Raw genomic sequence first — 21,332 nt, 5'->3', positions numbered from 1 at the left:
CAGAATCCCCCCCCACTCACCTGAGCCCCCCCCAACCTCACCTGAGCCCCCCCCCTCACCTGAACGCCCCCACACCCCCCCAAAATCCCCCCACTCACCTGGTACCTGCCCACGTCCTGCCCGCGGGTCACCGGGAACTGCTTCCCGTTCACATCGGCGTAAAGAGCCACGTTCTGCGGGGGAGGGGGGCGCTCAGGGGGGGGCCGGGGGGGGTCCCTCCTCCCACCCCCGGACCCCCCCGCGGGGTGGGCGGGGGTCTCACCTGGGCGCCGTTCTTGCAGAGCAGCGAGATCTCCACCACGAAGACGCTCTCGGAGGCGATCACGGCGTCCGAGGTGGTGTAATAGGAGGGGGCGATGGTGGGCTCGGGGCACGGCTCGCCTTGGGGAGGGGGTTTGTGTGTCAGGGACCCCCCCCCGGCACTCACGGGACCCTCCCGGTGCCTCCGGAGCCGCTGGTCGGGGGACCCCCGCCCGCGCCCCCCACCCAAAGGACCCCGATGTGCGGAGAAATTGGGGGGTTCCACGAGGACAATTGGTCGGGACCCCCCCCCATTGGCCCCCCCGGCTCTCACGACCCCCAGGGACCCCCCCATTGGACCCCTCCTCACTGGCCGCCCCCGGCTCTCATAACCCCCAGGGACCCCCCCCATTGGACCCCCCCGGCTCTCATAACCCCCAGGGACCCCCCCCATTAGACCCCCCCGGCTCTCACGACTTCAGGGACCCCCCACTGGACTCCCCAGGCCCCCCCCCGGCTCTCATAACCCCCGGGGACCCCCCATTGAACCGTCCCCGGCTCTTACAACTTCCAAGACCCCCCACTGGACCCTCCAAGGGGCCCCCCCCATCCCTCACAACCCCCAGGGACCCCTCCCCACTTGACCCCCCCCGGCTCTCAGGACTTCGGGGACCCCCCATTCCTCCACGACACCCCAATGCTCTGGGACCCCCGAGACCCCCCAACCCCCCCCCCCCTGCAGGACCCCCAGTCCGCGCCCCCCGGACCTCACAACCCCCGGGGATCCTCCACCCCACAGTCCCCCCCGACCCCCTCCACGACACCCCAATGCCCCGGGGGACCCCTCCCAGCGCCGCGGGACCCCAAACGCCCCGAGGCCGCGGCCCGCCCGTACCCCGGGCCCCGATGGCCCCCAGGAGCAGCAGCACCGCGACCGCCCCCAGACCCGCCATGTTCCGCCGGCCCCTCTGGCTCCGCCCCCCTCGCGCGGCAACAGCCAATCAGACCGCGGCAGGCGGGGCGTCCGCGCGCCCTCCGGCCAATGGGAAGAGAGCGCGCCCGCGGCCCGCGCGCAACGTGGCCCTCGCGGGGGACGCGGTCAATGGGAGGGGGCGTGACCGCGTGGCGATAGGGCGTGGTCAAGAGAAAACGACGGGCGTGGTCAATATGGGAGGGGCGCGACCAAGCAGCGCCGCGCCCATGGTCAAGCCCCGCGCGTGCGCAGAGCCGCGACCGCGCTGGTAAAATGGCGGCGAGAGGCGCCGTCCCACCCTGGCGCATGCGCAGCAGCACCCGCGTTGCCATAGCGACCGATGTGTGTGGGGCGGTGGCCGCGGGGTCTTACCCGCCCGCTACGGTGTTTTTTTTTTTTTAATTTTTTTTGCCCTGAAAACAAAGTACAGTTAGGGAATAAAGGGCTCCGCGCTCGCGTGATGCCGCTCCGGGACAAAACGGCGGGGGCAGCACCGCCTTTCCCGCGTCGCGCCGAGGCCGCTCCAAGGCACAAAATGGCGGCCGCGGCGTAAGGGGAGAGGTGGGAACGGCAGAGCGAGCTCTCGCGAGACTTCGAGCCGAGACGCCGCTCTGCGTGTGGGCGGGCGCTGCGATCCCGCGAGATCTGTGCCGCGGGGGGAGTATCATGGCGGCGGCGCTGACGGCGGGGCGGACGCGCCTGGTCCGGGCCGCGCTGCGGCAACGAGCCGTGAGTAACCGACCGGAGCCTGATCGGGGCCCGGTCAGAGCCCCCGAATGGGCCCCTTTCGCCGCTCAATTCCCGCCGCACCGGCGGCGCGAGGCCGCGCCCTCACGGAGCGGCGCGTGCGCGGGGGGCGGGGGCGGCGGATCGCGCTCTGATTGGCTTCCGGCGTGGGGAGCGGCCCCGGGATCACCCATGCTGATTGGTTGCGGCTCGGGCGGGTGGGCGGGACTCGGAGGGGTGGTGCTCCGTGCGGTGATTGGCTGATATTTGTAGAGGGGGCGTGGCCGGGCGCGTGAACTGGAGGGGGGACAAGGGGGGGTCCCGGGGGGGGATCTTGGGGGTCCCAGGGGGGGATTCCGGGGGGGGGCGAATTTTGGGGGGTCCCGGGGTCCATTCGGGGTCTCTGGGACTCTTGTGGAGGCAGGTGGACCCCTGGGGGGGCGGGGGGTCACAGGGTCCTTGGAGGGGGGGGCTCAGTCCTTTGGTGGGGGGTCTCCTGGCTCCTTTGGGGGGCTCGTGGGACCTGGGGGGGGACAAAGGGGGGTCCTTGGGTGTCTGGGGGGGGGTCACAGCCTCTGTTCCCCCCCCCCCAGGTGTGGATTCCACAGGCCTGGATTTCCCACGATGCCGAGCGGCTCCACCTCCCCCCCGTGAGTGCCCCCCTTTTTGGGGGAGGGGGGGGAGTTACCCCAATCCCACCCCCCCACCCCCAAATACCTCAGGACCCTCCAACACCCTGGGGGGGGGTCATAAGTGCCTCTTCTCCTGGGTGGGGGGGGTCATAAGTGCTTGTTATCCTGGGTGGGGGGATCCCCAACCCCTCCCATCTCATTTTCGGGGGGGTCCCCATCTCCCCCCCTGTTTTGGGGGGGGGGGGGGGGCAATGGGAGGCTTGTGAGCCCCTCTCCCCAATCTGGGGACGTCTCTGAGCCCCCCCCTTTGTGGTGGGGGGTGTTTGGGGGTCCCTCAATGCTCCCGGTTGGAGATTTGGGGTTGGATGTGAGAGGGGGGCCTGGGGGGGTCCGGTCTCCCCCCAGAATCTGTCACTGACACCCCCTTTTCTCTCCCCCCCCACCTCTGGCCCTGCAGCAGCGCAGCATTGTGAGTACTGGGGAGGGGGCCCAAAACCAGGGGGGGTCCCAAAACCATGGGGGGGGACCCGGGAGACCCTAAAAATATTGGGAGGGTGTATGGGAGGGGTCCCAAAATCATGGGGAGGGGATTCAGGAGACCCTAAAAATATTGGGGGGGTGCAGGGAGGGGTCCCAAAATCATAGGAGGGGGGGGACACGGGGGACCCTAGAAATATTGGAGGGATGCATAGGTAGGGTCCTAAATCCATGGGGGGGTCCTATAAACATGGGGGGAGGGACCTGGGGGACCCTAAAAATATTGGGAGGGTATAGGGGGGGGCCCTAAAACCATGGGGGAGGCCCTAAAACCATGGGGGGGACCCAGGGGACCCTAAAAATATTGGGAGGGGCGTGCATAGGGGGGGCCCCAAAATCATAGGAGGGGATGGCCCAGGGGACCTTAAAAATATTGGGGGTTGCATGGAAGGGTCCTTAAAGCATGAGGGCGTTCTAAAAGCATGGGGGGAGGGATTGGGAGACCCTAAAAATATTGGGGGGTGCTTTGGGGGGGGTCCCAAAAGCCTGGGAGGGGCCCCCAAAATCGTGGGGTGGAGGGGACCCGGGAGGGGGGTCACAAAAACACGTGGGGGGTGCAGAGCGGGTGGGGGGCTCCCAACTGGGGAGGGGGACGTAGGGGGGCAACAGAAGGGGCCTGGGGGGGCACAGACACCTCCTCCTGACCTCCCCAACCCCCCAAAACGCCCCCCCCCAGCCCCCCCCCCGCCAAGTACGGGGGCCGGCACACGGTGACGCTGATCCCGGGCGACGGCATCGGCCCCGAGCTCATGCTGCACGTCAAGGAGGTCTTCAGGTGGGTGACCCCCCCCTGCTCCCCCCTGCTCTCTGAGGACCCCCCCTCAGCGTTGGGGGGCACCCTTGGGACCCTCCCTGCCCCCCCCCAGGCACGCCTGTGTCCCCGTGGACTTCGAGGAGGTTCGGGTGGGCTCCGAGGCCCCCGAGGACGACGTTCACAACGCCATCATGGCCATCCGGCGCAACGGCGTCGCCCTCAAGGGTGAGCCGGGCTGGGGAACCCCGGGGCTGGGGGCTTGGGGGGCTCTCTGGTACCTTGGGGACCCCCCTGGTGCCATCCAATGTCACCCTCAAGGGTGAGCCGGGCTGGGGAACCCCGGGGCTGGGGGTTGGGGGGCTCTCTGGTACCTTGGGGACCCCCGTTTTAACTTGGGGACCCCCTGGGCTGGGATCTTGGGGGGCTCTCTGGTACTTTGGGGACCCCCCTGGAATCCCCTGGTGCCATCCAGTGTCACCCTCAAGGGTGAGCCAGGCTGGGAACACTCAGGGCTGGGGGCTTGGGGGGCTCTCTGGTACCTTGGGGACCCCCTTTTTAGCTTTGGACATCCCCCCTGGAGTCCCCTGGTGCCATCCAGTGTCACCCTCAAGGGTGAGCCGGGCTGGGGAACCCCGGAGTTGGGAGCTTGGGGGTCTCCCAGGTCCCCTGTTAGCTTGGGGAAGCCCCCTGGGCACCCCTGGCACTTTGGGGACTCCCCCTGGATACCCCTGGGACTTTGGGGACCCCCTGGATCTGGTAGCTTGGGGGTTCCTCTGGCCCCCCTGTCAGGTTGGGGAACTCTCTGGAGAACCCAGGACCTTGGAGACCCCCCCCTGAACTCCCTTGGCACTTTGGGGACCCCCCTGTCAGTTTGGGGATCCCCCTGGAGACCCCTAAAACCTTGGAGACTCCCCCTGAACTCCCTTGACACTCTGGGACCCCCTGGTACCTTAGAGACCCCCCGTTAGCTCGAGGAAGCCCCCTGGACCCCCCCGGCACCCTGGGGACCCTTCCAGGACGCCCCTGGCACCCTGGGGACCCCCCCAGACCCCTCAGGACCCCCCTTACCCCTTTCTTTCCCCCCCTTCCAGGCAACATTGAGACCAACCACAACCTGCCCCCCACCCACAAATCCCGCAACAACCTCATCCGGTGAGCACTGGGAGCACTGGGCTGGGACTGGGGGGCACTGGGATGGGACTGGGAGCATTGGGAGCACTGGGAGCACTGGGACGGGACTGGGAGCACTGGGGGGCACTGGGGGGTACTGGGATGGGACTGGGAGCACTGGGAACAGTGGGATGGGACTGGGAGCTCTGGGATGGGACTGGGGGGCACTGGGACGGGACTGGGAGCACTGGGGGGCACTGGGATGGGACTGGGAGCACTGGGGGGCACTAGGAGCACTGGGATGGGACTGGGAGCACTGGGACGGGACTGGGAGCACTGGGAACACTGGGATGGGATTGGGAGCACTGGGAACACCGGGACGGGACTGGGAGCACTGGGAACACTGGGCCGGGACTGGGAGTGCTGGAAAGGGGCGTGGCCGGGGGAAGCAGAGCCCTCATTAGCATATTTTCGGGGGGTGGGCAGGACCAGCCTGGACCTGTACGCCAACGTGATCCACTGCCAGAGCCTGCCCGGGGTGGAGACGCGGCACCGCGACGTCGACATCCTGATCGTGCGGGAGAACACCGAGGGCGAGTACAGCTCCCTGGAGCACGAGGTGGGCAGGGGGACACGCCCCTCGGGGACACGCTCCTGGGGGACACGCCCCTTGGGGACACACCCTAAGAGCGGGTTGTCCTGGGTAGGCCTGTTGGGCCACGCCCCCTTTTGGGACACACCTCCTTTGGGTCACACCTTCTTTGGGTTATGCTTCCTGCGGGTCATGCCCCCTTTGGGCCACACCCTCTCAGCCACACCTCCTTTGGGCCACACCCCCTTTGGGGCCACACCCCCTTTGGGCCACACCCCCTTTGGGTGCCCCCACCCCAGGCCATGGCCCCACCCTGGTCACCCATACCCTCTTGATCCCCCTCCCCGTGTCACCCCACTGACACCCCTTTGACCCCCCCGTGTCCCCCCTGACCCCTCCTGTGCCCTCCCCTGACACCCCCCGTGCCCCCCCATGTGCCCCTGAACCCCCCGTGCCCCCCTGACACCCCCTGTGCCCCTCCTGACCCCCCCTACACCCCCATTGCCCTCCCCTGACCCCCCGTGTCCTCTCTGACCTCTCCATTCCCCCCTGACCCTCTGTGCCCCTCCTGACACCCCCCATGCCCACCCCCTATGCCCCCTCTGACCCCCCCGTGCCCCCCTGACCCCCCCGTGCCCGCAGAGCGTGGCGGGGGTCGTGGAGAGCCTCAAGATCATCACCGCCGGCCGCTCGCGCCGCATCGCCCACTACGCCTTCGGGCTGGCCCGCGCCGCCGCCCGGCGCTCCGTCACCGCCGTGCACAAGGCCAACATCATGTACGGGGGGCTCCAAGGGGGGCCTGGGGGCTTCAAAGGGGTCCTGGGGGGGCTCTAGGGGGGCCTAGGGGTGTCTGGGAGGGTCCTGGAGGCTCCAGGGGGATGTCCTGGGAGCTTCAGGGGGGTCTGGGGGGGGGGCTCTGGAAGGGTCCTGGAGGATCCAAGGGGGCCTGGGGATGTCCTTGCAGTGTCTGGAGGGGTTCTGGGGGTTCCAAAGGGGTCCTGGGGGGCTCTGGAGGGGTCCTGGGGGATGTCCTGGGGGTTCCAAAGGGGTCCTGGGTGTCTCCGGAGGGGTCCTGGGGGTCTTTGGATGGGTCCTGGGGGCTCTGGAGAGGTCCTGGGGGCACCAAGAGGGGTCCTGGGGGGGCCAAGAGGGGTCCTGGAGGATCCAAGGGGGTCCTGGGGGCTCCAAGGAGGGTCCTGGAAGGTCCTGGGGGTGTCTGGAGGGGTCCTGGGGGCTTTGGGCGAAGGGACCTGGTGGTTTGGGGAGGGACCTTGGAGGTACCACAGGGGTCCTGGAGGCTCCAAGGGGGTCCTGGGGGTTCTGAGGGCTCTGGGGGGTTTGGGGAGGGGGTCCTTGGGGGGTCTCACTGCCCCCCCCCCCAGGAAGCTGGGGGACGGGCTGTTCCTGCAGTGCTGTCAGGAGGTGGCGGCCGAGTACCCCGAGATCACCTTCCAGAACATGATCGTGGACAACACCACCATGCAGGTGCATCCCACCCCCCTCAAACCCTCCCTGACCCCTCCCAGCACTCCCAGTAACCCCCAGTTCCCCCCCCAACCCCTCCCTGAGCCCTCCCAGCGCTCCCAGTAACCCCCAGTTCCCCCCTCAACCCCTCCCTGAGCCCTCCCAGCGCTCCCAGTAACCCCCAGTTCCCCCCCCCAACCCCTCCCTGAGCCCTCCCAGCGCTCCCAGTAACCCCCAGTTCCCCCCCCAACCCCTCCCTGACCCCTCCCAGCGCTCCCAGTAACCCCCAGTTCCCCCCCTGACCCCTCCCAGCGCTCCCAGTAACCCCCAGTTCCCCCCCAAACCCTCCCTGAGCCCTCCCAGCGCTCCCAGTAACCCCCTGTTCCCCCCCCAAACCCTCCCTGAGCCCTCCCAGCGCTCCCAGTAACCCCCAGTTCCTCCCCCAAACCCTCCCTGAGCCCTCCCAGCGCTCCCAGTAACCCCCAGTTCCCCCCCTGACCCCTCCCTGACCCCTCCCAGCGCTCCCAGTAACCCCCAGTTCCCCCCCCAACCCCTCCCTGAGCCCTCCCAGTAACCCCCAGTTCCCCCCCGTGCCCAGCTGGTGTCGCGGCCGCAGCAGTTCGACGTGATGGTGATGCCCAACCTGTACGGGAACATCGTCAACAACGTCTGCGCCGGGCTCGTGGGGGGACCCGGCCTCGTCCCGGGGGCCAACTACGGCCACGACTACGCCGTGTTCGAGACTGTGGGTCCTGGGGGGGCACTGGGTGGTACTGGGAGCACTGGGAGCACGGGAAGAGATTTTAGGGGGGTCCCTCAGGAGGGCCCGGCCTTGTCCCGGGGGCCAACTACGGCCACGACTATGTCGTGTTCGAGACTGTGGGTCCTGGGGGGCACTGGGGGGTCTTGGGGGCACTGGGAGCACTAGAGAAGGTTTTAGAGGGGGCCTGGGGGGCACTGGGAGCACTGGAGAAGGTTTCAGGGGGGGCTGGGGGGCACTGGGAGCAGTGGAGAAGGTTTTAGGGGGGTCTTGGGGGCACTGGGAGCACTGGACCCCGTGGTTTTTGGGGGGTCTTTCTGGGTGTCCCCAGGGTCTGGGGGGCACCTCGTGTTTTTTGGGGGGTCTCTGTGTGTGTCCCGAGGGTATGGCAGTTACCCCACGTGTTTTGGGGGGTCTTTCTGGGTGTCCCAAGGGGGGATGGGAGTTACCCCATGTTTTTTGGGGGGCTCTGTGTGTGTCCCCAGGGTGTGTGGGAGTTACCCCATGTTTTTTGGGGGGCTCTGGGGGTGTCCCCAGGGCGTGGGGGGGGTGGGAGTTACCCCATGTTTTTGGGGGGGTTTTTGTGGGTGTCCCCATGGTATGGGGGGTACCCCATGTTTTTTGGGGGGCTCTGTGTGTGTCCCCAGGGTGTGGGGGGGATGCCCCATGTTTTTTGGGGGGCTCTGGGGGTGTCCCCAGGGCGTGGGGGTCTCCCCGTGCCCCGGGGGGGTCCCTGGGCCGTGGGGGTCACCCCGTGCCCCCCCCAGGCCACGCGGAACACGGGCAAGAGCATCGCCAACCGCAACATCGCCAACCCCACGGCCGCCCTGCTCGCCGCCTGCATGATGCTCGACCACCTACGGTGGGCGGGGCCTCGGGTGGGGGGCGTGGCCACGCAGGGGTGTGGCCGTGCCGGGGGAGCAGTTTGTAAAAGGGGGTGTGGCTTCCCTTAGGAGGAGAGAGTCCCATTGGTGGGTTGGGGGGGGTGGAGCTGGGGAAGGGGCGGGGCTGCCCCGGCAGGAGAGGATCCCATTGGAGGGGCTGGGTGAGGGGTGGGGCCACAAAAAAGGGGTGGAGATTGGAGAGGTGTGGCTTCCCATAGCAGGAGGAGATCCCATTGGATGAGTTGGGCGAGGGGTGGAGCCACAGGCAAGGGGTGGAGCTTCATTGGAGGGGGTGGGCAAGGGGTGGAGCCACAACCAAGGGGTGGAGCTTTTCCAGGACAGGATCCCATTGGAGGGGCAGGGTGAGGGGGCGGAGCCTCTGGGTATCTTCACCTGGAGGGCGGGGCCTCATAGCTGGGGCTGTTTAAAGGGAGTGGGAGTGGCTTTGCTGATGTGGGCGTGGCCTCTGCTTTGCCCCGCCCTCAGGCTGCACAACCACGCCTCCACCATCCGCCAGGCCGTGCTGGCCTCGCTGGACGACCCCCGGGTAAGTCCAGACCCCCCCTCAGACCCCCCCTTTTAAAGGGTGTGGTGCCCTTTAAAGGGTGTGACCCACCCCCACCCCACCCCCTGTGGGCGTGGCTGCGAAGCCCCGCCCACACCCCGGCTCTGCCCCAGACGCACACGCCCGACATCGGGGGACAGGGCACGACCTCGGGGGCCGTGCAGAGCATCATCTCCCACCTGCCACGGGCCTGACGGACCCCGGGACACCCCTGGAGTCCTGGGACACTCTAGGACACCCCCCTGGACACCCCCGGACACCCCTGGAGTCCTGGGACACTGCAGGACACCCCCGGGACCCCCCTGGAGTCCTGGGACACTCCAGGATCCCCCCAGACCCACCCCGGACACCCCTGGAATCCTGGGACACCCCCAGACCCCCCTGGACACCCTTGGAATCCTGGGACATTCCAGGACACCCCCAGCACCCTGACACAGCCCTGGAATCCTGGGACACTCCAGGACCCCCCCAGATCCCCCCCAGACACAGCCCTGGAATCGTGGGACGCTCCAGGACCCTGATATAGCTCCTGGGACACCCCAGGGACCACAATACACCCCCCAGGACACCCCCAGGACCACAGGACACCCCCCAGGACCACCAGACACCCCCCAGGACACTCCCAGGACCACAATATGCTCCAGGACCACACTACCCCCCACAGGAGCACAACACACCCTTCCAGGACCCCCCCACACCCACGGGACCCCAATACACACCTCAGGACCACAAGAAACTCCCCCAGCACCCCCCTACACCCACGGGACCCCAATGCACACCCCAGGACCACAAGAAAGCCCTCCCAGACCCCCCCACACCCACGGGACCCCAATACACACCCCAGGACCACAAGAAAGCCCTCCAGGACCCCAATACAGCCATGAGACCCCAGTAAACACCCCAGGACCACAACAAGCTTTTCCAGAACCCCCACACAGCCACGGGACCCCAGTAAACCCCCCAGGACCACCACAAACTTTTCCAGGACCCTGACACACCCACAGGACCACAACAGACCTGCCCCAAACCCTGACACAGCCACGGGACCCCAACAAACCCCTCCAGGGCCCCAACACAGCCACAGGACCCCAATAAACACCCCAGGGCCACAACAAAGCTTTGCAGGACCCCAGCACAGCCATAGGACCACAACAATCCCTTCCAGGACCCTGACACACCCCCGGACCACATCAACCCCCTCCAGGACCCCGACACAGCCACAGGACCCTGATAAATACCCCAGGACTATAACAAACCTTTCCAAGACCCCAACACAGCCACAGGACCATAAGAAATCCCTCCAGGGCCCCAACACAGCCACAGGACCCCAATAAACACCCCAGGACCACCACAAAGCTTTCCAAGACCCTGACACAGCCACAGGACCACAACAATCCCCTCCAGGACCCTGAGACACCCATGGGACCCCAATAAACACCCCAGGACCACAACAAACCTTTGCAGGACCCTGACACACCCCAGGACTCCAACAAACCTTTGCAGGACCCTGACACACCCCAGGACTCCAACAAACCTTTCTAGGATCCCGACACAGCCACAGGACCCAATAAACAGCCCAGGACCCCGATAAACACCCCAGGACTCCAACAAACCTTTCCAGGACCCTGATACACCCCAGGACCACAACAAACCTTTGCAGGACCCTGACACACCCCAGGACTCCAACAAACCTTTCCAGGACTCCGACCCAGCCCCAGCACCCCAATAAACAGCCCAGGACCAGCACGAACCGCCCCGGGCAGGCGTTTATTGGGGCCGCGGGTTACGGGCGCAGCCAGGGGTGCTGCAGGCACTGGTGGGCGGTGGCCCTGCGGGCGGGCTCGAAGGCCAGCATGGGCCGCAGGAAGCGGGCGAAGGCGGCCGCGGGGCCCCGGGGCCACTCGTACTTCTCCTGCAGCACCGCCCGCAGCCCCCAGGGCCGCAGGTGCCGGATGTGCCGCAGCTCACCTGGGGAGGGGGCGCGGGGGGGGTCAGGGTTTGGGGGAAAAACAACCCCCCCGACCTCCCCACGGGGGTCTGTGGGATGGCCCGCCGTGAACGGGGTTGGGGGCAGCGGGAGCGCCCCTCCCCCCGGTGGGCGGGGCGAGGGAGAGACACGCCCCTCAGGTGTGTCACACACAGCGGGTGGGGGCGGGGTTTGAGGAGGACACGCCCACTGGGGGGTGTCCTCATGTGTGACATCACTCCGTGCAAAGGGGTGGGGTCATTGGAGGACACGCCCCCACTCCCCAGTGGGCGGGGTCGGGGTGGACACACCCCAGGTGTGTCACAGCCGGTGGGGGCGGGGCTAGGGAAGGACAAGCCCACTCAGGTGGGAAGTGATCTTGTGTGACATCACTCCGTGCAAAGGGGTGGGGTCATTGGAGGACACGCCCCTGCTCCCCCAGTGGGCGGGGTCAGGGACAGACACGCCCCAACTGTGTCATACAGTTGGTGGGGGCGGGGTTAAGGGAGGACACGCCCACTCAGGTGGGGGTCAGGTGGGACAAAGCCCCTCCTTTGCTCATGGGCGGGGTCATAGAAGGACACGCCCCCCCCTCACCCCTCCTCCAGGAACCTGCCGCCCCCTCTCCACGCCCCCTTTCTCTGTGGCCACGCCCCCTGGCCCAACAGCCCCCTCATTTACATAACCCCGCCCCCACCTCACCCTTATCCCTCCCCCACCCTGTCCCACCTCTCCCACCCTGTCCCACCTCTCCCACCCCTTTAGCCCCGCCCCCGGCCCCACCCCCGGCCCCGCCCACCTCTGCGGTTGAAGAATTCCCGGGAATATCTCCCCCCCAGGGCCACGTGCCGCGGGATGTCCCCCAGCAGCTCGATCACGTGCGCGATGTGGTCTGGGGGGGCGGGAGGGGCCCCTCAGGGGACACGCCCCCTTCGGGCCACGCCCATCGCTTTTAGCCCCACCCACTACCCCACCCTTTCCATCCCTTCTCCTCCCACCCCCTCCCTGTCCCCACCTGTCCTCCCACCTCCTCACCTGTCCCCTCCGACCCCCCTCACCCTCGTCCCTGCTGTCCCTGCACCCCCTCACCTGTCCCCATCTGTCCCCCCCATTCCCCCACCCCCTCCCCTGTCCCCCCTCACCTGTCGCCCCCGATCCCCCTTGTCCCTGCACCCCCTCCCCTGTCCCCCCTCACCCTCGTCCCTGCTGTCCCCCCCTGTCCCCCCTGTCCCCCCCGTGCCCCCTCACCCTCGTCCCTGCTGTACTCCTCCCCCGAGTGTGGCTCGAACAGATAATCCCCCGTCGCCAGCTCGAAGGCCTGGGGGGCACAGAGGGCTCTTGGGGGTCTGTGGGGCAGCCCCCTCCTCACCATGGGGGTCTGTGGGGCAGCCCCCCCTCACCACGGGGGTCTGTGGGGCAGCCCCCCCTCACTCCGGGGGTCTGTGGGGCAGTGCCCCCTCATCACAGGGGTCTGTGGGGCAGCACCCTCCTCACTATGAGGGTCTGTGGGGCAGCCCTCCCCCAATCATGGGGGTCTCTGGGGCAGTGCCCCCTCCCCCCGGGGGTCTGTGGGGCAGTGCCCCCCCCTCACCATGCAGGCCGTGCTCCAGATGTCGGCGGGGGGGCCGTACCCCGCCCCCAGCAGCACCTCCAGCGCCCGGTACTGCCGGGTCTGGATGTCCTCAGTGAAGTGTTTGTGCTGGGGGGTGAGGGGAGGGAAAGGGGAGGGGGGGGTTAGGGCATCAGCCCCCCCCAAAACCACCCACTGCACCCCCAACCCACCGCCCGCCCCCTCGTCTGTCCCAGAGCTGTCGCAGGACGCCCCGAACGGCCCCAGAACCACCCCCAAATCAGCCCCCTCGCCCCCCAAGCCCTGTCCCCAGAGCTCCCCCCATGTCCCAGTCTCACCCAGTGCCCTCCAGTGATCCCAGCCCCCCCCACAGTGTCCCCCAGTGCCCTCCAGTGATCCCAGCCCCCCCCAGTGTCCCCCAGTGCCCCCAGTGCCCTCCAGTTACCCCAGCACCCCCTCAGTGCCCCCCCTAGTGACTCCAGTACCCTCCAGTGACCCCAGCACCCCCTCAGTGCCCCCCCTAGTGACTCCAGTACCCTCCAGTGACCCCAGCACCCCCCCAGTGTCCCCCAGTCCACCCAGTGACTGTGGTGTCCCCCCAGTGCCCTCCAGTGACCCCAGCACCCCCCTCAGTGTCCCCCAATGCCTTCCAATGACCCCAGTGCCCCCAGTGACTGTGGTGTCCCCCCAGTGCCCCCAGTGCCCTCCAGTGTCCCCAGCTGTCCCCCACTGCCTTCCAATGACCCCAGTGCCCCCCCAGTGCCCTCCAGTGTCCCCAGCACCACCCCCAGTGCCCCCCAGTGCCCCCAGTGCCCCCCCAGTGCCCCCTCACCACCCAGCAGCCGTTGCCCAGGTCTGCGATCTTGATGCGCAGCCGGGGGGCAGAGCGGGGGTCCAGGGGGTTCTCCTGCCCCCCCGGCAGCCCCCCCACACCTGGGAGGGGGCAGCAGGGGCGTTGGGGGGGTGGGGTGGGGGCCACCTCGGTACTCTCTGCCCACCACCCCACCCCCCCCCCCCGAGACGCAGCACCCCCCACTGCCCCCCCCGCACACCCAATCGCCCCCCAGTCCCCCCTCAGAGCCCCCCCTTTGCATTCCCACTCCCCACTCGAGTCCCCAATATCCAACACACACACCCCCCTCCGGACCCTCCCCAACCCCAACGACCCCCCCTCCCCATTCCCCCCCTCCACCCCCATTTGCCCCTCAGGACCCCAAATTGCCCCTCTAGAACCCCCCTCCCCAACACCACAACTGCCCCCAATTCCTCCCCCCTCCCAACCCCACAACGCCCCCCCAGTGCCCCCCCCAGTGCCCCCCCAGCTCCCCCCCCAGTGCCTTCCAATGACCCCAGTGCCCCCCAGTGCCCCCAGTGACTGTGGTGTTCCCCCAGTGCCCTCCAGTGTCTCCAGCCCCCCCCCAGTGCCTTCCAATGGCCCCAGTGCCCCCCAGTGCCCCCCCAGTGCCCCCAGCTCCCCCCCAGTGCCTTCCAATGGCCCCAGTGCCCCCCCAGTGCCCCCCCAGTGCCTTCCAATGACCCCAGTGCCCCCCCAGTGCCCCCCCAGTGCCTTCCAATGGCCCCAGTGCCCCCCCCCACATCCCCCCAGTGCCCCCCAGCTGACCGAGGGGGGTGGGGAGCCCCTCGGAGCCCCCCGAGATGAGGGAGCTGGAGGTGGGGGTGAACAGGGAGTCGGAGGCTGAGCTGGGGCTGAGGGGGCGCCGGGGGGGGCCCCCCCCGGAGGCGCAGGAGCCCCCCGAGGAGCCGTCGCTGGAGCCCCCGGCCGGCAGCGTGTGCACCCCCGAGGAGGAGGCCCCGCTGGGGGGGCTGCCCCCCCCTTCCTCCAGGGGGTCCGGGGGGGCTTCTGTGGGAGGGAAGGAGACCTTGAGACACCCCCCCCTCAATCCTGAGGGTCCCCACGTCACCATCCCCAACCCACCCCCACCCCCAAACCTCCCGGGTTTCACTTCACATCCCGCCCCCCCGCAGCCTCGGGGGGCTTGAGACCCGCAGGGACCCCCCGAGACCCTCAGGGAACCCCCAAACCCAGCTCCCAGGGACCCCCGAGACCCTCACAGAACCCCCAAACCCAGCTCCCAGGGACCCCCGACCCCCACCTGTGGCTGCATCCCCAGAACCACCCCCAGGGTCCCTCCAAATAATTCTCTGGGGCTCCTCCTGCTCCAGGGACCCCAATTTATCCCCGGGGCTCCCCCTTCCTGACCCCGAGGACCCCAGTTTACCTCTGGGCCACCCCTCAAACTCCAAAACCCACCCTGGGAACCCCAATTTAACTCTGAGCTCCTCCAAAACCCACCCTGGGGCCCCCAATTTAACTCTGAGCTCCTCCAAAACCCACCCTGGGGCCCCCAATTTACTTCTGGGCCACCTCCCCGCCCCCAGACTCCCAAAGCCACCCTGATGACCCCAAATGACCCCCGGGGCTCTCCCCCCACCACACCCCGAGGACCCCAATTTACCTCTGGGCCAACCCCCAAACTCCCAAATCCACCCCGAGGACCCCAATTTACCTCTGGGCCAAACCCCCCCAGCCTCTCAAACCCGCCCTGGACCCACCCCCGAGTCTTCTCCCAACCCCACTCCGGGTCTCCTCCAGAGACCACCAAACCCTCCTCGCGCCCCCCTCCCTTCCCATCCTCCCAGGAGACCCCGAGCTCCACCCCCGGCACTGACCGGCCTCGCTGGGGGTCCCCGGGGACCCCCCCGTGTCCCGCAGCCGCTCCAGGTCCCGCAGGCGCTGGGCCAGGAGGTGCCGCTGCCGCCGCTGCCGCCGCCGCCGCCGCCGCCGCTGCGCCCGCGAGAGCCGCTCCTGGGGGGGCTTCGCGTTTGAGGGGGGGCTTCGGGTTTGGGGGGGGGGCTTCGGGTTTGAGGGGGGGCTTCGGGTTTGGGGGGGGCTTCGGGTTTGAGGGGGGGGCTTCGGGTTTGGGGGGGGAGCCCCCGGTTTGAAGGGGGGGCTTCGGGTTTGGGGGGGAGCTTCAGGTTTGAGGGGGAGCCCCCGGTTCGGGGGTTGGGGGGGGAATCGATTTGTGGGGTCGTGGGGCTGGCACACGTGTGGGGAGGGGCAAACGTGTGTGCGAGGGCACGTATGAGGGCATGCAGGCGTGCAAAGGCGTGTGCGAGGGCAGGCGAGTGTGCAAGGACACGTGTGAGGATGGACACGGGTGGGGACGTGTGAGGAGGTACACGAGGGCACACACGTGTGCAAGGATGTGTGTGAGGATGGACATGGGCAAGGACACGTGTGAGGATGGACACAGGCAAGGACACATGTGAGGAGGCACGTGAGGGCACACACGTGTGCAAGGATGTGTGTGAGGGCGAGCAAGCGTGCAAAGACACGTGTGAGGACGTGCACGTGTGTGAGCACGCATGTGAGGATGGACACGGGCAAGGACACATGTGAGGATGGACACAGGTAAGGACATGTGTGAGGATGGACACAGGTAAGGACACGTGTGAGGATGGACACAGGTAAGGACGTGTCAGGAGGCACATGAGGGTACACATGTGTGAGGAGGCACGTGAGGGCACACACGTGTGCAAGGACAAATGAGAGCACACAGATCTGTAAGAGCACGGGACAGCACACACGTGTGTGAGGATACACGTGAGCACACAGGTTTGTCAGGCCATGGAACAGCACACACGTGTGTGAGGACACGTGAGGGCACACACATGTGCAAGCACACGCGTGCAAACCCCCCCCCAGCCACTCACGGGCTCGTCCTGGGGCGCAGAGCTCACTGCAGACAGAGGGGACACACGGGGGGCTCAGCCCAGGCCCCCCCAGGGCTCCCCCAGCCTGGGGGGGGGTTGGGGAGGATCCGTGTTCTGGGAGGGTTCAGGGGGTCCCTGCAGTGTGGGGTGGGGTTATCAGGGGGTCCCTGCAGTGTGGGGTGGATCTCAGGGGGTCCCTGCAGTGTGGGGTGGGGTTATCAGGGGGTCCCTGCAGTGTGGGGTGGATCTCAGGGGGTCCCTGCAGTGTGGGGTGGGGTTATCAGGGGGTCCCTGCAGTGTGGGGTGGATCTCAGGGGTCCCTGCAGTGTGGGGTGGGGTTATCAGGGGGTCCCTGCAGTGTGGGGTGGATCTCAGGGGTCCCTGCAGTGTGGGGTGGATCTCAGGGGGTCCCTGCAGTGTGGGGTGGATCTCAGGGGTCCCTGTAGTGTGGGGTGGATCTCAGGGGGTCCCTGCAGTGTGGGGTGGATCTCAGGGGTCCCTGCAGTGTGGGGTGGATCTCAGGGGGTCCCTGTAGTGTGGGGTGGATCTCAGGGGGTCCCTGCAGTGTGGGGTGGATCTCAGGGGTCCCTGTAGTGTGGGGTGGATCTCAGGGGTCCCTGCAGTGTGGGGTGGATCTCAGGGGTCCCTGCAGTGTGGGGTGGATCTCAGGGGGTCCCTGTAGTGTGGGGTGGATCTCAGGGGTCCCTGCACTGTGGGGTGGATCTCAGGGGTCCCTGCACTGTGGGTGGATCTCAGGGGGTCCCTGCACTGTGGGGTGGGGTTATCAGGGGGTCCCTGCATTGTGGGGTGGATCTCAGGGGTCCCTGCACTGTGGGGTGGAGTTATCAGGGGGTCCCTTCAGTGTGGGGTGGATCTCAGGGGTCCCTGTACTCCAGGTATGGAGTCAGGGGGTCCCTACACTGTAGGGTGGATCTCAGGGGTCTCTGCATTATGGGGTGGATCTCAGGGGGTCCCTGCACTCCAGGCATGGAGTCAGGGGGTACCTGCACTCCTGGGGGGGCTGCCCCCCCGTGCCCAGCACGCAGCCTCGGCCGCCAGCTGCCTCACAAAGGGCTCCCCCACGCACAGCAGGACGTTCTCGGGCTTGATGTCGGTGTGGATGATCTTACACTTGGTGTGCAGGTAGTCCAGACCTTCCAGGACCTGTGCCCCAAGCCCCCCAGATTAAGGGTGGGTGGGGGCAGCCTGTGATGTGCAACCCCCACCCCCCAAACCAACCTGCAGGGGGGATATCGGGGCCAGGGCACGTTGGGATGGGGGGAATAAGAGCTCCCCATGGGGTCTGGGGGATGTGGGGGCCATTTGGGGCAGGGGTAGGGTGCAGATCCCCCCGTGGGCATCTGGGCAGGGGCCACAGGGGCACTGGGGGGCTCTGGAGGGAACACCTTAAATTCCCGTGGGGGTGGTGGCAGTGGAGCACGGGGGGGTTTGGAAGGCTCCAGGCAGGACATTTGGGGGCCCAGGGAGCCCGGGGAGGGGGCTCAGGGGGGACTCGGCCCCCCCTCACCTGGCGCACGATGCTCTTGACGCAGGGCAGGGGCAGCCCCTGGTAGTTGGATTTGATGATCCAGCGCAGGAGCTGGTGGCCCAGCACCTCCAGCACCATGCACACGTCTGGGGGGTGGGGGGAAGTCAAGGAGTGCCCCCGGACCCCCCGGGACCTTCCTCCGCAGGGCAGCAGACACGGGGGGGCCGCCCCCACCCCCCTCCCATATCCCCGAGGACCCCCCCCCCGAAAGGATACGGACGCCGTTGACCCCCGAGATCTTGAAGTCGTCGATGAGCTGCACGATGTTCTCGCGGTTGGGGTCGCTGGGATCCGAGTCCCGCACCTGGGGGGGCGCGGGGGGGTTATAGAGGAGCGGATCTGGGGGTCCCCTGTCGCGGGGGCGGGGGGGGAAAGCCGGGGGGGTGGGGGGCACTCACACATTTCAGCAGCTTGATCTCGTCCAGCGCCGTCTCCGTGTACTGCGGCGCGCTCTTCACCACCTTCAGCGCCACGAACCGCTTCCGCCTGCCCGGGGAGGGGAGAGGGGGCACCCACAGTCCGGGGGGGGCACCCAAAATCCAGGGGGAGCCCCCCCGCGTCCTCCCCGGCACTCACCGGAGGTCCCAGCAGAGCCACACGGTGGAGAAGTGGCCCCAGCCCAGCTTTCGCACCACATGGTAGCGCCCGTGGAACAGGTCCCCGATCCGCACCGGGTAGTACCCGCCTGGAGGGGGGTTTTTTTTTGGGGAGGGGGGGCAGTTTGGCACCCTCGGGCCTGGGCACCCCGACCCCGACCCCCCTCCCCGTGGTGGTCCCCACCTTTGCAGTAATCCCGGGGGTCCTCCTGCTCCCCCTCGTCAGAGCCCAGCAGCGCCTCGGAGAGCGGCAGCAGGGGCGGGGGGGGCTCTGGGGACACATCGCCGGGGGGGGTGGGGGTCCTGGGGGGAGGAGACAGTCAGGCTGGGACCCCCCCCGTGTCCTGGACACCCCCCCCTCCGTCTCCGAGGACCCAGGTGTCTGCCCCGCCCCCCTCCTCATACATGGTGCCCTCGGGGGTCTCCAGGTATCTGCCCCCCCCCCATACCTGCTCCTCTCGGGGGTCTCCAGGTATCTGTCCCCCCCCTCCTCATACCTGGTGCCTCCGGGGGTCTCCAGGGGTCCCAAGTGTCTGCCCTCCCCCATACCTGGTCCCTTCGGGGGTCTCCCCCATTGCTGGGGGGGGATCCCAGGGTGGTCCCGCAGGGGGCCAAAGGAGCAGGGAATGGTCCCAGAGCCCACCCCCCGGGGGGGGGGGGGGGGAGGTGCGGGGTATGCTGGGACATCACCCCCCCAAAATAGAAATGATCTCAAGGCCCCCCGGCCCCGCGGGGCTAAAAATAGCCCTGGCAGGGGGAGGGGAGGCCCCAGAATGTGCCCCCCCCCTCCCAGCACCCGCCCGAGAAAGGGGGCTCTGCCTGTGTGTGTGTGTCCCCCCGCAGCCGCGTAAGGGTCCCGGGGGGCTCTTGGGGGGTCGTGACCCCGCTGCCCCCCCTCGTGTCCCCCCTCACCGTGGGGGAGGTTTCTGTTTTTTGTCCTTTTTGCGCTTTTTCCTTCTCCTGCTAACGGGATCTGGGGGAGTTGAGGGGGTCACGGGAGGAGTTGCTGCATCGCAGCCCCCCACCTTGTTGTCTCCCCAGGGACCCCCCAGGAACTGCTCGTTCCATCCCAGAACCCCCCCCTGGACTCCTCAATCCCCCCAGTCCAGGCACCCCCCACCTCCCACTGCAAGGTGTCCCCTTTGCCCTCAGAAAACGCCCCGAACACCCCTCCCAAAACCCTCTCTCGGGACCCCCAAAGTCCCTCCTGCGTCGCAAATCTCCCCCCCCCTTTTCCTCACAACCCCTCTGGGACCCCCTCAAGTCCCTCCCCCAGCCCCGGGACCCCCAATTTCCCCTCACACTCCCCCCTCCCCTCAGGACACCCCCCGGGTGTCCCCCACCTTTCCCTCATCCCCTCCTTGCCCTCAATCTCCCCTCAGCCCCCCTCAGGACCCCCCCTTTCCCCTCAGTCCCCCCTTGCCCTCAGCCCCCCTCAGGACTCCTCCAGTGCCCCTCCTTTCCCTCGGGACCCCCTCAGGAACCCCCCCGGTGCTCTCCCCTTTTTCTCAGCCCCCCCTTGCCCTCAGCCCCCCTCAGGACACCCCCCAGTGCCCCCCACCTTTCCCTCATCCCCTCCTTGCCCTTGTCCCCCCTCAGGACCCCTCCGGTATCCCCCCTTGCCCTCAGCCCCCCTCGGGACCCCCCCTTTCCCCTCAGTCCCCCCTTGCCCTCAGCTCCCCTCAGGACTCCTCCAGTGCCCCCCCTTTCCCTCAGGACCCCCCCCCGGTGCTCTCCCCTTTTTCTCAGCCCCCCCTTGCCCTCAGCCCCCCTCAGGACACCCCCCAGTGCCCTCCACCTTTCCCTCATCCCCTCCTTGCCCTTGTCCCCCCTCAGGACCCCTCCGGTATCCCCCCTTCCCCTCAGCCCCCCTCAGGACCCCTCGCCTTTCCCTCAGCCCCCCCTTGCCCTCAGCCCCCCTTAGTGCCCTCCCTTGCCCTCAACTCCCCTCAGGACCCCCCCCCCTTGTCCTCAGCCCCCCTCAGGACCCCCTCGGTGCCCCCCTCTCCCCTCAGCCCCCCTCAGGACCCCCTCGGTGCCCCACTTTCCCCTCAGCCCCCCTCAGGCCCCCCCCCCTTTCCCCTCAGGACCCCCACTTTCCCCTCAGCCCCCCTCAGGACCCCCCATTTCCCCTCAGGACCCCCCCCCCCTCTCCCCTCAGCCCCCCCTCCCCTCACGCCCTCACCGGGCCCCCCTCGCAGCTCCATCCCCCGCGCGCGCCCCCGCTCCCCGCGCGCGGCGCCCCCTGCCGGGCGGGCGGGCGGGCAGCGACCGGGGAGGGGCGGGAAAACCACGGACCAATGGGGAGCCGCCCGTAGGACACGCCCCTGACCACGCCCACTCGCCGCCATGGAAACGCGGCCGCGCGAAAAGCGCCCTGCGGGAGCTGCCGGCGTTGTTCTGTCGCGACAGAACGAGAGTCCGACACACCCCGCGAGAGCCTCACGATACTCTCTGTATCGCGGCACCGCCCCCGAAAGCCCCGGTGTCCCCTCAAGGCCCCGCGCACACCGGGCGGCGCGTCCCGGAGGGGCTTCACCCCCTCTCCACCAACACACACACACAAACACACGGCGCGCCGTAACTGACGTCACCCTCGCGCCCGCCCCCGCCGCTGATTGGCTGTCGCCACCGCACGCGTCACCCGAGCGCGACGCGTAACCATGGCAACCACGGGGT

The 21,332-nt window shown here is 68.1% G+C and overlaps 3 protein-coding genes across 4 annotated transcripts; 1 reads left to right on the top strand and 2 right to left on the bottom strand.

Moving 5' to 3' along the window:
- Positions 1-75: 75 nt before the first annotated feature.
- Positions 76-1,277, bottom strand: SSR4 (signal sequence receptor subunit 4; the record flags this gene model as incomplete). The annotated part of the gene is made up of 3 exons (XM_051775076.1): positions 1,136-1,277; positions 263-381; positions 76-173 (listed from the first exon to the last, which is right to left on the bottom strand). Coding segments are annotated over exons 1-3 (275 nt in total), but the record flags the coding sequence as incomplete, so codon positions are not given.
- Positions 1,278-1,864: 587 nt separating this feature from the next.
- On the top strand, positions 1,865-10,987 carry IDH3G (isocitrate dehydrogenase (NAD(+)) 3 non-catalytic subunit gamma). The gene is made up of 13 exons (XM_051775072.1): positions 1,865-1,942; positions 2,533-2,589; positions 3,029-3,039; positions 3,785-3,883; positions 3,975-4,087; positions 4,954-5,014; positions 5,459-5,591; positions 6,207-6,340; positions 6,947-7,049; positions 7,627-7,773; positions 8,556-8,650; positions 9,159-9,219; positions 9,351-10,987. Exons 1-13 carry the CDS (start codon positions 1,880-1,882, stop codon positions 9,429-9,431), a joined length of 1,158 nt encoding a protein of 385 aa, XP_051631032.1. The 5' UTR covers positions 1,865-1,879; the 3' UTR covers positions 9,432-10,987.
- On the bottom strand, positions 10,986-20,924 carry SRPK3 (SRSF protein kinase 3). Of its 2 annotated transcripts, XM_051775070.1 has the most exons (16): positions 20,839-20,924; positions 19,566-19,626; positions 18,838-18,956; positions 18,634-18,742; positions 18,456-18,543; positions 18,274-18,361; positions 18,037-18,143; positions 17,513-17,672; positions 16,509-16,534; positions 15,465-15,600; positions 14,395-14,634; positions 13,606-13,706; positions 12,795-12,902; positions 12,452-12,521; positions 12,003-12,095; positions 10,986-11,205 (listed from the first exon to the last, which is right to left on the bottom strand). In XM_051775070.1, exons 1-16 carry the CDS (start codon positions 20,858-20,860, stop codon positions 11,021-11,023), a joined length of 1,713 nt encoding a protein of 570 aa, XP_051631030.1. In that variant the 5' UTR covers positions 20,861-20,924; the 3' UTR covers positions 10,986-11,020. The 2 variants fall into 2 exon arrangements, with proteins under 2 accessions (XP_051631030.1, XP_051631031.1); XM_051775071.1 differs by lacking the exons at positions 19,566-19,626; positions 20,839-20,924 and adding an exon at positions 19,203-19,314.
- Between the last annotated feature and the right edge of the window lie 408 nt (positions 20,925-21,332).

This window comes from Manacus candei, unplaced genomic scaffold, assembly GCF_025592945.1.
Source record: "Manacus candei isolate 608988 ecotype Guabito, Panama unplaced genomic scaffold, ASM2559294v1 h1tg000250l, whole genome shotgun sequence".
Lineage (NCBI taxonomy): Eukaryota > Metazoa > Chordata > Aves > Passeriformes > Pipridae > Manacus > Manacus candei.
This window is presented reverse-complemented; position numbering and strand designations above follow the sequence as displayed.

What these genes read in the sequence shown, in the direction of transcription:
- IDH3G (XM_051775072.1), top strand. Translation starts at nt 1,880, where the DNA reads ATGGCGGCGGCGCTGACGGCGGGGCGGACGCGCCTGGTCCGGGCCGCG. An exon ending in ACTACGCCGTGTTCGAGACT is followed by an intron (nt 7,774 to 8,555) that starts GTGGGTCCTGGG and finishes TGCCCCCCCCAG; the next exon opens with GCCACGCGGAACACGGGCAA. An exon ending in ATGATGCTCGACCACCTACG is followed by an intron (nt 8,651 to 9,158) that starts GTGGGCGGGGCC and finishes CCCCGCCCTCAG; the next exon opens with GCTGCACAACCACGCCTCCA.
- SRPK3 (XM_051775070.1), bottom strand. Translation starts at nt 20,860, where the DNA reads ATGGAGCTGCGAGGGGGGCCCG. An exon ending in CCCCCGGGATTACTGCAAAG is followed by an intron (nt 18,743 to 18,837) that starts GTGGGGACCACC and finishes ACCCCCCTCCAG; the next exon opens with GCGGGTACTACCCGGTGCGG. An exon ending in CAGCCCCCCCAGGAGTGCAG is followed by an intron (nt 16,535 to 17,512) that starts GTACCCCCTGAC and finishes CTCTGTCTGCAG; the next exon opens with TGAGCTCTGCGCCCCAGGAC.